Raw genomic sequence first — 14166 nt, 5'->3', positions numbered from 1 at the left:
GAAGTGAACATGAATTTCAAATGCTGTGATACCAAACATTTAATATCTCTGTTGATATTACTTTCGTAACATAATTCATATTATTATTTTCTCATGAAACTTAAACTAATTCAGTGAATTGTGCTCAGTATTACTTTTGTTAAAGGGATCCCTGAATCAACTCTGTAATGGCAGGCTGTGATGGAAAGAACTATGTCAAATGCCTTCTTAAAATCTTCCACTTATTCTCCATCATTGATAGGGTAATTACCCACACATTTCAAACTTCACTTATTTGGATTTTTTTTTTTTTTTTTTTTTTTTTTGAGAGTATTGGACACATTGTTAATATTTTTTCAATTGCATATTTTATCCAAAAACATAACACTTTCTTACATAAATAAAATTAGGGCAGTTATGATTATCACAACAGTCTTCTTTGAAATTGTATAATTTTCTTCCAATTGCTGTGCTATGAAAAACATTGTTTCATTGAATTTCTGATATTTTTCCTTAATTATAAATACATGTAAAATATTAACCTGATATAAATATTATCTGATATAAAGATTGCTTTTAAATCTTCTGGACCAGAACTGTTGGTAAGATTTATGTGCTTCTACATTTATATTGTTTTGTAACCACAGTATCAGCAGGATTTAAGAAGGCATTAATTACAGCAAGTATTTTCCTAGCCTGGTCTGTCTAAAATAAGACTGTTACTAGTGCAGCTCGGATGTACAGAAAGAGTTACTCTTGGACACAGTAAACATTAAGACACCCAAAATGTGAACATTGATTGGGTGGATACAAGGTGAACAATGTTATCCTTCTAGGGCAAAGAATGTCAGCATGAAAGATTTGCTCAGCATTTACATAATTGGCATTTCATTGATGGGCACATATTTACAAACAATTTGTGTACATTTTATCATGCATTTTAGCTTATGCTTGGTGGACATAATTTATGTGCATATGTATTACAAACAATTTGCATACACTTGAATTCCTTCAGTCACACCAGCTTATGCCTGATGGACGTAATTAATGTGCATATACTTACATACAATTTGCATACATTCTTTCAAGCACACCGCAGTTATGACTGAAGGACACAATTTGTTTGCACATATTTACATACAGTTTGAATACATTTTAGCTTCCATACACCTCAGCTAATGCCAACTCAACTTGTGGGTGTGTATATGAATATAGTCTAAAGTTCATCACCCTGAAAATATTTGTATGCATGGTATCAAACATTACCCACACTTCAGAGAGCACCAGGTGTTTGTTACCCAATGTGTCCACAAGTGGCTCCATCTGGAGGTCTGGGCTGCAGTAGTGTGTGTTATATGTAAGGCTGGCCATGGGTTATTATTCTATGACAATGGTATATACTAGTGGGTGGGGTGTATAGTTTGATTTCAAACCCATCTGTTTTCTGCTTTTAATCTTTTGAATGAAATGATGCCCACAATATTCAGTCAGCGCTGAAAGTGACTTGCACCATCCAGTCTCTTCTTTTATCACAGTAAATCAAGTCATGTTGAACTGAAAATGCATAATGGTAACTGAGAAATAGAAGGGGTTGAAAAAACCTCAACGAAACCCGATATAACATCATTACCTATAAACTTACCCTCTTCCAAATTGTTTTATCCTTTACTCGTTGGTGACAACAGTCACTGTGAACTATTTATTCCCACCACCATGCTTCATAACCAAAAAACTTGACCCAACCACCTGTGAGGTCTTTATTCCTGTTTTTCTGCAGATCCACTTATGTAAATGATATGCAAATTCAGTCACCATGATCCTGGTTTGAAACACAGCTATTGGCAAACAGCACCAGCCTTTCATGTTTTCATCAACACCAACATTTCCTAAAGCAAAATCGAAAAAGAATTGTATACATTTGGCATGTTTTTGACCTCTTCCAAATTAATTACTATTACTATAACTAACATTGCTGTCATCTTGGTTATTATCTCGCATTCTGAAGAGAAACGAAAATTTTCAGTTGAATCAAAAATCGTGAGAATTTTCGTCCTCCTTGGTCAGTTAGGGTGGGTTAAGGCATTTGAGATGCCTGTGAATTTTATTTTATCCATCAGGGCATGGTCCCAGGAATGCCGCAGTACATCAAGCGTCCGGCCGTAGCAGATAAGAATGGGCTTCCTGTCTACCAGCCAACCACCGCCACTGCCTACCAACAGGCTCTCTCCATGCAGCTACAGCACCAGCAAGGTTATATGCCAGTAGCATGTAAGATTTACATACAATTTACATAATTTATGTGCATATATATATATATTTAAATTTATGTACAATTTTCAATGATTTTCATTATTTACAATGGCTTTATTTGTTCTCATTTTGATATCAATTTTAATGTGTTTACATGTTGACCCGTTGGTATTTAAACCATATATCAGCATCTGGTTTGGCCGTGGTTCAGTGATATATGCTACAACAGGGCACCATTTGAACAGAATTTGTTTAGCAAAATCAGAATTATTTGTCAGACTACCCCCTTGACTCTTTGCTACAAAAGTTGTACTCTGAAATGTCTCCATGTATCATGAAAAATACCATTCCTCTCCTTGGCTTCCTGCTATATTTTGACCTTTAAAATTTCACATTTGCTTTAAGTTTTAGTTTGCTTTTTATCACAGTTTTTTTTTTTTTTTTTTTTTTTTTTTTTTTTTTTTTTTTTTTTTGCACAATCTTTTCTTTCTAAAGTATTGCACAGATTTTTAATCAAATGTTTGGGGATTTTGCTTCAATTAATAGAAGCAAAGTACTTTGGACATCTTTGAGCTCAAAAATGTAAATGTGACATAGATGTGCAATAATTGTATCCCTGTGCTAATGTATTTTGGATTCTACTGCTTACTGTCAGCATGAACAATGTACTAAATTTCTGGTTGTAAGTCACCTCTTTTCATTGTTTCCTGAATTTTATAACAATTACAAAGGTGAAGGGAACTGTTTTTTAACAATATTTTTAGGAAGTTTAGTTTATGCCACGTTAACTGAAATTGGTATACATGTTTTTCAGTAACAATGTTTCACTTTCTTTTTTTTATTTCACATGCACTTTTCACTCTTGCTTGCGGTGTGTGCTCTCTACTCTGCATGCTGTGACCATATTGTGCTTTCATCCAATTGCTGGCCTTATTTTCACTGTGTTACCGTGCCAACCACCCATCTGACCAATCAGTGTCCTTGGTTCCTACCGCTGCTGGCAGTGCAGGTGCACTCATTACTAATAGCCATAGTGTAAATTATTACGATGACAACGGTCAGGTATAAACACTTCTTTTTCTAGACCGGGAGCAGTGCTGAAAAAAGATTAAGCCTTCATTAACCTAACCTGTTTTCAAAAAGCTTTCCACCAAACTAATATTACTTATTGTCTGAAAATTTGTTAATATATAACATTAATGCGATGAGTTTATTCTTTGACTTGACTTTTAATAGTAAAGTATGACCTGAGACAAATGAAGATGACTTTTTAACAAAGTTAATGACTTGACATGACTTTCATATCGCATTCATGTTGGCCTCTTTCATAAATAACAGTAACCACAATGACTGACTCCATCATCAGACTCAAAGTTGGAGCAAAGACTCCATTCAGTAAAGGTGACTGTGAATTGGTGTCTGATGCACCAACAACTTCAAAATTGAATAATAATTTCCTCTGGTCTCATTACAAAAGAGTGACTTTAACCTCGCTTCAAGACAGTGACCTCTGATGTCATTACAAGACAATGACCTCTGACCTAATTTACAAGACAATGGCCTTTGACCTATTTTACAAGACAATAAGCTCTGGACTCCTAAGAAGGTAACATCAAATTGGAAAAGACAGTACTATAATGACAGTTTTTCTATTACGACCCACCCTTGAAATTTCCTCTAATGCAACCTAATTTTATGGCATTTATCATTTGTTTAATGATGTTGGCCTTGCATAGATATAACCTTTTTGGTATTAATTAATCCTTATTTGATGTGCTTTATTACTGTACAGTGGCTCTAAGCAAATCTTGTTTCAGCACAGCCAAGGTCCTATCTTATTCTTTATTTTATGTTGACAAGAAAAGGCTTGCTGCTAAATATCAGGATTTTATAGAAGTCCCGAAAGCCCTCCCCCCCCCCCTCCACCTACAACATTGATTATCGAAATCCATCACTTGTCCTAGGTAGCAGTCTAATCAAATGATATACTGTATAAAGATACATCTTTGAAAGCCTGTTAAGGTTCTTGTTGTGAGTAATTGCACAAAACACTAGAATTCATGTGTTAATCACAGTTACTTACACCACCATATCATTCCAACTCGGTACCACATGTTTTTACTAGTATATTTAGCTTTAACCGCTTATATTAAGAACACTACCCTGGCAACTGCAGTGCTGCAGAGTGTGGCTAGAAGCACAATATTTGCAGTAAATCTTTTGCTAAAATGAAACAAGCTAGGGGAGCTTTAAGTTTAAATGTTTGGATCTCCCTTTTCAACTAGATTTCTTTTTAGCAAAATGTCTTTTTAACTACTGCACATGAATGTTTCCATGTTTGGTATCAGCTTCCTCTTCATAATGTGAAGAAAGTCCATTGCTCCAAACATTTGCCCTAACATTCAGCCTTTTGCCCTTATATGTGCAATAAAATTCTACAGATAATTTTATCAACCTTATCCAAGTATTTTTGTTAAATGTTTTAGTCGAAATTTTCTCAATATACAATATACGACACAAGAGAGGGGGGGGGGATGGAGAAAAAATGTTTGCTGTAGGTACAAAACATCAGTTTATTTTAAAACACCTTGAATGGTAAGCATCAGTAGTCAGTTTCTGGCATAGTAGCAACTGATTATTTTGATTTTATCGTGATCAGTTGATAGAACATATACCAAATTAAGAAGCATCATTTTTACCCCTAAGTAAATTTTGTTAAATCAGTAGTGCAGTTTGTGGCTCACAAGGAACAGTGGAGATACAAAAAGCAGATCTTGAATTTGCTTGTGGTAATAAAAACACATTTTGCCAATGGATTTGCATATCAATGCTTATAACTGTCTCCCAAAAAAGCTTACACCATCCAGTATTTTGCAGCAAGTCAGCTTGTCCTGTGTACTTTATCATATTTTGCTTAGAATTATAAGTAAATGGTTTGCTACATCTCAAAGTTATATTTCTGATCACTATGCTTCTTGGATATTTTAGTTGATATCACTTTCTGAGCACTGCTAATTATTTTTACTATTCTAAGAGCACTATTTTACTTCTAAATGTTGCATCATGGTCTTAAAAGGGAGAAAAGGGCAATATTAACTTGAATGTTGTTACGGAAGAAAATGTCTTCACACTGGATGATTTTAGCTTATTTTTTAAAGGTCTTTTGTGATGTCATGTCTCTACTACACACAGTTGCTATGAAAGCAGATACTGTTTTCTATTTAGGAAGCATTTTTTGCTCTCAGCAAAGAACTCTAAAAATCTTGCTAAAAACATCACAGTGCATTATGCTTTGCTTGTATTTAAGGGAATGGTGCCCCGTATTGGCCTTGTAACATCTTTATTATTGCATCAAGTTTCATGCCCCAGTGAGCTCACTATAACAATTACAAAGTCAGACTTGCAGTAACCACTTCACAATAACTGAAACACCTATCATATGCCAACCAATTCTTTGACCAATTGATAAGCCACTGTGGTATTCTTGTGACCAAATGGCATTCCTTTTTTATTTTATTTTATTTTATTTATTTATTTATTTATTTTTTTTTTTTTTTTTGTAAGTTTTGCATTGCACTGCCTTGAAATTGCCCTGCATTGAATCATTATGAGCCCTTCCCCTTATGAAAAAATAATTGTCAGTTCACTTTCAGACATAATGTTGTGTCTTCATGCCCAACTTTTAAATGATTTTTTTTTTCTGTGTTAAAAGCTTTAAAATGTTGTAACTTCATCTGTTACAAATGTTTCTAAAGTTAAGTACCGAAAGCACTACTCAATTTTCAAACATAAAAATTCCCATGCAAAATGATTTATTCATTAATTTAATCAGAAATTTTCAGGCATTGACAGTTTATGTACACGAACTATTTTTTACTCTAGTATACCTAGCATGAGCTCTACTGGGCTTGTTTGTCCCCAAGCTTGAAAAACATAATATGTAGTTTTATCATAAGCTGACATTTAATATGAAAGTCAAGATAGGTCATTTTGTATACTGAAATTTAATAAATGACAAAGCACATTGCCTTTTATTAAGTTATTCCAAATGTGAAAATTTTCAGTCGTGAAAAATGTTACAAGGCCATTTGTAATTAATAAGCAATTGTCCACACACATCCAGTTGTCCAAATAACAAGTGTAAACTTAATGGAAGATAGCTTTGTCATTGTTAACTTCCATTAAGTTAGCATTGCGCTGAGTGGCCACCTAAAAGGCAACTGGATGCCCAGTGACCTTAGTTTGTGTTCATTGTTTCAGTTACTGGACACCCTGCCAGTGTGCAGAGATTTTAAGTCGGGTCAGTGCCAGCGACCACAATGCAAGTATGTGCACTTAGTAGAGGGTGAGTAGAAATATTTAAAACTTCTGAATTTTTGACATTCAGTGTTTCTATTACATCGATTGCTAATTATTTGTCAACTAAATATTGGCATTATTTTATGGCAGAATATGGTAGAATATTTTGATGTTGTACAATGATTTTTTCGTTGTGACAAAGTAGCTAGTAATGGAAAGCTGATGCCATCAACTGTGAGAGTAGTATTTTCTTACTGATCAATTTTGAAAGAGATGGATATTATTTCATATGGTAAGAATTGAAACTCCTCTCAAATTATTGTATCAGTAAGATGTTAGATAATAGTGACCACTTTCTCCATCTTCAGATTATGTGGAAACGAATGATGGAAAAATTACCATCTGCCGAGACTTTGTCAAAGGTAAATGCTCGCGCCCAATGTGCAAGTATTACCACATACCGGTGTTGATTCAACCAATTGTGATCTAGATGCCATGTATTAGGAGAGTGAGGACTTTTCCCGAAGCCATGAAAGATATGAAACTATTGCCCAATTGTTTCTCTTTGAGATAATCAAGCTGCCATATAAAATGAGGATTAAGAATCCATTTAGCCATGACAGGTGCCTGTAAAACAAGGACTAAAGAAATGAGAGTGATTGCAGTCTTCTCTGAGTGCAGAATTTTGCAATAAGACTTGGATGTTCAGTTGGCCTCTTTTGTAAGGGAACGAGATCTTTAATTGGGTCAAGGTCTTTCGAGGTCAAGAATAATGTGTTCTGGAGGATATGTAGGTAGATTTACACAATGTGGCAGGTATAAGGGATGTTATAGTCCTAGTTACTTTAGTATAAAATTGCCAAATAATAAAATAAAAGTGGTCTCATATCACCCATTGAAAACTTTTATTGGGTGTTTGTTCGCAACCCTAGTTGTTACTTATGTACTTGTTGTCAAAATTTACAGTTACTTTTTATATACATTCAATATTGAGAGTTATCCATTCTATATGCAAAGAAGTACATTGCAGTTGTGACAGCTCCCAAGCCAAATTGAAAAAAAAAATCCGTCTTTTTTAAGGGCTAGCTTTAGTTTATTGATTACTCTAAAGCATTTGATATTGTTATAATAATGTTTTCACTTTTGCCAATGGGCAGGAAAAAAGCAACACTGCTTAGATTGTTGGTTGAAGTACCTTGCAAAATTTATAGGAACAACTTAGCTTTGTGGTATCCATGGCAACACAGATAAGATGGCTGAAGCTACTTTGGTTGCTAAGCTTTAATGAAAGTGACGCATGATCCGACTACTATTTAGCGGTGCTATGTTTCCCCCCAAAGATTAAACCAGTACATATATATGATCTCCTTAATTAGTGTATTATATCAAACTGTTGGGTAGTTTTTTTCATCTGGTTTAATCTTAGCAGTGAAATATAGCACTCTAAGTGTGTGTATATATATATCTTATATATAGTTTACTTGCAAGTGGTTCATACAACTTTATATCTGACCTGGCCTGGCTTTTATAATGTGTACCTTACAGAACAGATTAAGAGTGCTCAATATTACAGTATATAGAACTTGTATGTTACATATACATATGTTATTGTCAAGAGAGCATGGAGAGAATGGAGGCGGGCTCCAAGGAGTTTTTTTAATGAAAAGTGATGGGGATTTTTTTCTAAGGAAATATATATCCCATGGAGGTGATTTTCTGCAAAAGACGTAAAAAGAGTGTGTTTCGCAGGTTGTTTTCTGACAGTTAAACACGAAAGTGCAATGCAATTTTTATATGTCCAATATAAAACCCAAATTTAATTGATTCCATTACAATTCTATGTGCCATAAATAAGAATAGTGACAGTCTGACAGGCTGGCCATATGATGGAGAAAAGTATGGACATACAAGTTTGTAAGTAACATCCCTATGGGGCAGAATGGACCCTCCCAGAGGCAGAATGGCTATTACACCAGATGAGTTTATTTTGTTCTGTTTAAGGGGGTGGAGGTCAAAAATCCATGCTAGTTAGAATATATTTTATCTTATTTGATGTATTGTTTGTAGATTGGTATTACTTATACTATTATTACAACTATTATTATTATTAATTATTATTATAGTGCATTTTTAATTGACTTGTAAGTAATTTTTTCTTTTATTTAGTTAAGTTTTACATGAGTTACTACATTGTGACTATTTGTAGTGCGTACTTTATTCAAGATGTACACCAGAGTCGAGTAAGGGGATATAGGGTTGCAAGGCGTAGGGGAATTTTTTGAGTACTTGTATGTATGTACTTGTCATTGTTGAAATGGTGCAGAGAATTTTAAAGTTAAAAAACTTCCATATAAGGAAGGAATCAATGATACCAAATACAGTTTTAAGCTATTTTGATACAAGCTTAATTGATAAGTTACTTTAACATAAAAAAATAATAAAGAAAATTTTGCCTTTGTTTTAAACTGGGGCGTTAGTGTGTTGGTAGTAACAAAAATTGATGTTAATTGGTAAAATGTGAAGGGAATCACTCAAAGTGTGATATAAAGATTTCCTGTTTACTTTGTAATCATTATCATAGTGAGTAGGTACAGTATAACTAGCACTATTGGATCTGTATAGTTGTTTTCGTGTTAAACAAAGTGGGCACTGGTCGTCCACTTTTAAAAGAGGTGCTCATTTTCAGCTCTTGTTCAGTCCTTGGAGTACGAATGATGAAGCAGTTATCCAAATTTTGAAAATGAGTTATTGAAAATTGGAAAAAGTGACACATCCTGTTATTGTGACTTAATAGATTTGTTTACTTACATACAATCTGCCATGAACAGTTCTTTGTAAGTAAGCTTAGAAAAATTTTCAGTGTCTTTCTTCCCGTCCCCCATCTCTGTTGTCCATTCACCAAATCCTATGAACATATAGAAAATTAAAGGAAATTCATATATTTTGGAAATAATTCCAGTAACTTAAAAAAATGTTATCTTGTAATATGAGATATGAAGCATAAAAATGTTTTCAAAATGCTTTTCTAGTACAGAAGAGGGACAGGGTTCATTTTGATTGAAATATTCCATGATTTTAATTTCTAATTAATCTTGAATAATAAATTAAGTGATTGATCTTCAAAGCAAGCTGAATGAAATGGAAATGTCATAGAATGTGCACATTACAGGATGAAGATCTTATTTTCATGCAAAATTGAAAGCATTTCAGATTTCTTCTCCACAACTGAACAAGAGCTTGTGTCAAAAAACACAACGTTAAGAACAAATGTGTTTATAATTACTTGTACATTTTAATTTCCATATATATATTATATATAAATCTTTGTGTCAGTTCTCAAGGTTGAATTACGTTGATAGTCCACTGTAATGATGATTAAGTAGAACGTGATGTTTTGAAGATTTGAGTAATGGTTTGCTGTTTTATATAATAATAGCCCAAGATGATTTTAGTGGAATATTCTTGAATTGGATTTTAAGTGACATTGCATTGGTCTTGATTTTTAAAACTTTCAGATTCATATTTTTCCAAAGTATTTAATCAGGTGTTTTAATTAATCTAGTAACTAGTGGATATCAATGATTTTAAAAAATGTTAATTCACCAATTATTGTAAAAAAGGAGTACAATGATACAATGACATTGGTAAAAAATTTATATAATTTTTGTGATATTTTAATACCAGTTCTGTTACCTATACCAAGTAGCTGTGTACAAATTTTACAGTAGTTATGTATATCGTAAGAAAAATCTTGTTCAAGTGTTGTCGATGCAATGTCCAAAAGGGACTCTAAAAAGCTGCCTGAATGCTGCTAGGTTACTGAACGTTAAATGTATTATTTACATATTGAACGCCATATAGTTTCCAGTCTAGTCACATGGGTGGTCACATGATTGTCATGTGACCACCATCAGCGAATTGAAAAATGCGATGGTGGTTAATTTGTTTTGTTTGTAGTACATGCTTTATAAGATCACACTTGAACAAGATTGTAGTTCGTCTTTTTTTTTTCATTTTGTTACAATGTTGTTTAAGAAACATTGGATTTTGCAGTGGGGACGTTACATGTCAAACATTGGACGTCACCATCATTGTTATGTATCCTATTGTTACTGATATTGGATTTGTTTATTTTCGAATGAAAGATATTAAAAAGACATGTGATGTCTTCTTTCAAGATATTTTCAAAAAAAAGTGAAAAAAATGAAAGTTGCCGTATAGTTGTGTTTCAAGTCAATTGCATCACTACAAAATTGCATGATGTAATAGCTTTCACGTACCCGCCCACATAGGACTAGCACTTTACTCTGCTCCCCTGCCGTTAGGCTGTCATGACAATTTTACTGCAAGGTTTTTGTATAAAGATAGATGATGATGATGCAGGATGGGACTATTTTGCCTAGCTTTTTCCAGCTTTTTTGCAGCTATTGATATAACATTCTGTACTACTGTAAAGCCCTGTCACCTGGTTTCATGATCTGTGGTGGGCTGTTCTTGTCTGCTGTTAGCTATTGTATTGTAAAATATCTTGAAAGAACAATGAAATTCAGTGGGTAGACTTCAAAAACACCGCTTAAGTGTGCATGCTATCCAGTAGGCCGAAGACAGGTTACGACCTTGCCAAATCAAGGTCATAACCTCTCAAGGTCGGGCATTTGAAGGTTACAGGAAGTTCACAAAATCCAATGCCTTAATAACAAGGTAGAGACTACTGCTTTGTGCTTTGCCATTATAAGTTGATTGTATAGGACAAATTGAGCAAGAGCATAGAGTGGAGAGGCTTCTTGGTGCTGCATGAGATATGTTGGGCGCTTTTCTCTCACGAGGCATTGGACCATTCCTTGATGGTGCTATTTTGTGTGGTAGACATGGTGCATTTGATTCTCAAAACTGACAAAGCAAGTTGCCATAGGATTTCTTGAAATCCATGATTCAAAACATTTCCGTAAAATTTCTTGTCCTTTTTTTTTTCTAAGTTGGGAGGATGAGTAGTCCTTCGTTCACCATGGATGAAAAAAATGTGCCAAATGTGCTTTTTTTCCAAGGTGCAAGAGGAATAATGGCCCAGTTTTGGGAGTAAAAGTGGATAATCATTCTAAATTCCTAATTCGAGTGCCTCTTTTAAATAGTAATGGGATATGGCGTTTTCTCCTTCAGAGAGATGGAAGTTTTCTATGAAGTATATTTGAACCATTTGATAAAGGATAGAGGGGATATGTGCTGTGGAAATTCTTGAATTTTTGGTTCACGAACTCAGTTCGGTAAAACAAAAAAAGAAAAGAAGAGTGGAAACTTGCACACCAGAATCTCCTTTGCTCTATGCTCTTGCCATTGCTGCAATTTGATACCTGTGTGTCTGTTGTCTTAGCTCCAAGCTCTTACTTGTATCCACCACTCTGAACTGAAGTATTCTTGGGCTGAATAAATGCTTACTCAGAGTATAATACATTATTCACACCAAAAAATCAAAGTTGTTTTTATTATTATTTGTATGTTTGCTTCTTTATCTGCTGCTTGTATGAATGAGACACTGATTATCAAGCTGTATACTCCCATGCCAGAATCACCATGACAACATAGTATCCCACAATGCATTGCAAACAGGCTTCCCAAACCCCATGCCAGAGATAAAGTAAATTGTTACACTGATCATGTACATACATGTAAATGTGTACTGCTTTGCCAGAGTATAAGTGGAAGCATTTTTTGCCCTTTTCGTGAAGATCTTTCTGTAATCAATCACAATGTCATGGGTAGCGTAAAATTATGCTATAAACTAAACTAGTGGTATCCTTTGCCTAACCATTTTAAGTTTTTTTTTTAATTTGCAGGATGAATTCCATGCTACATAAACAAGCTATTGTCAGGCACATCAGATTGTGACAAGACAACTTTTACACACTCAAATAAAAAAGATGGGTTGAAATGTACATCTCCACTTTAAGATTGGAAATGTGTTCCACTTCTAACCTGTAGAATGTCACTGTCCCTAGTGATCAAAAACATATTTTATACTTTTTTGTGAAACCAGCCACATACCTGCAGACACTTGCTTTTGTACAATTTCCTTCCTGTTTGTTTTTTTCACTTTGTATTAATTTTGTCAAAACTGAAACTTAATTTTCTCATTGAGAAGCTCTAAATCCATAATGCCCATAGTTTTTAAAATGGCAAAATAAATTTAACATGTCTTTATTTAATGACAATCTAAAAAGTAAACAAATTGCACCGGACTTTTTTTAGGATTAAAGCTGTAATAACTCATCCATTTTTTTAAACAGAAATGCATACATCGTCCCAGGGAACCCACAGGTTTCCAAGATGGGTACAGGGATGAGATATAAGGACAATGGAGTACTTATTCTGGTACATGTTTTTATGGTCTGTAAATTTTAATTTGGCATATCCTAAGATAGCTTTTCCTAATATTTAAAGTTTACAGTTCAAATAAATTAATGAAAAAAAGCAAAATTTTAAGAATAAAAATTGTTTTAATTATACAAACACATGTACAAGTATTAAAGAGTAGGATGTGTTTCAGTAATTTAAACTGCAAAAGAGCTTAGTTCATATGGATTTCAAAGATTGCCATCAAAAAAAGTGACAGATTCACGCATACTCCTAGTGCGCATTTAAACCAGTATTTGGGCCAACGGTCACATAATAGCAACAAACTCATCAACTTTGTCAAAGCAGAACTGGAGTTCAAACAATTCTACGTTCAAGAGACACAATAACACATCAGACCTTCACGCACAGGAAGAAATCAATGTTTATGGTATGCTCCTTTTCATCAGTATATAACGGAACGAAAGTGACGTTACAAGACTTGGTTAAATCAGCGCTACATGTACCAGATTAGGTTGAGCACTGTAAAAGAATTTGATTATTCTGGATTCACACAAAATTTCAAAAAAACTTCATTAATTAAAATTATTATTTAAAAAGCATACCCAGCATAAAAAGTTACTAGGTAGGCTCTCCATGAAGAATATTTTACTGTTGAATTTTCCTAACTTTAAAAAAAAATCTCAAAGTACTTATTTATTGAGACATTTATTGAAATGCCACAGATACTAAAATACTTTTGTAGGATTTTGCTTTTCTCTTTGTGTACATACATGTACAATGTATTATTCAGTATAAGCACATTTTATTAATAATCATGAAAATAATTAATAATACTGTATTTATCATATAGTGAACAGGGAATCAAGTCCATTGTCTTTGAAGGATGCACCCCAACAATAACAACTGATATAAATATATATTTTATTTCTGAAAATCAATTTCTGTCAACAATTTCCTATAAAACTTAACTAAACATGAAATAATTTGCTAGAAATGACATTTTCAACCACTAGCTAAGTTTGAAAAAATATTTAACAGCTACAGCCTGTTCAACAGACAGTGTTGATCTACAGGTATATCTTACATGCCCAACCAACAACTAAAACATTATACACAAAGGAAGTCCCAAACAACAACAAATGCTAATAGCAAGATTTATACAGGTTTTTACATTTCTTGAAAAAAGGAAGAACTAATGTGAATGTTAATCAATAGGGGGCGATAGTGTACACAACAGCAGCAAGCAAAGGTAAGAAGATAATAGGAAATCTGACAATGGGGAATACC

General features: G+C 33.7%; 1 protein-coding gene across 19 annotated transcripts in view; it reads left to right on the top strand.

Moving 5' to 3' along the window:
- Positions 1 to 10737, top strand: part of LOC106171214 (muscleblind-like protein 1) — a 130732-nt gene extending 119995 nt beyond the window's left edge. For 18 of the 19 annotated variants that reach the window (XM_086996872.1, XM_086996866.1, XM_086996868.1 and 15 more), the window contains 4 exons: positions 2097 to 2247; positions 3206 to 3291; positions 6490 to 6574; positions 6897 to 10737. In XM_086996872.1, coding sequence (XP_086852998.1) covers positions 2097 to 2247; positions 3206 to 3291; positions 6490 to 6574; positions 6897 to 7018 — 444 coding nt within the window. In that variant the 3' untranslated portion in view covers positions 7019 to 10737. The remainder of the gene's footprint in view (positions 1 to 2096; positions 2248 to 3205; positions 3292 to 6489; positions 6575 to 6896) is intronic. The other variant, XR_015331315.1, reaches the window with a different exon arrangement.
- Positions 10738 to 14166: the final 3429 nt, after the last annotated feature.

Source organism: Lingula anatina, chromosome 10 (assembly GCF_051362555.1).
Source record: "Lingula anatina isolate TDL-2025a chromosome 10, LinAna3.0, whole genome shotgun sequence".
NCBI classification, from domain to species: Eukaryota; Metazoa; Brachiopoda; class Lingulata; order Lingulida; family Lingulidae; genus Lingula; species Lingula anatina.
This window is presented reverse-complemented; position numbering and strand designations above follow the sequence as displayed.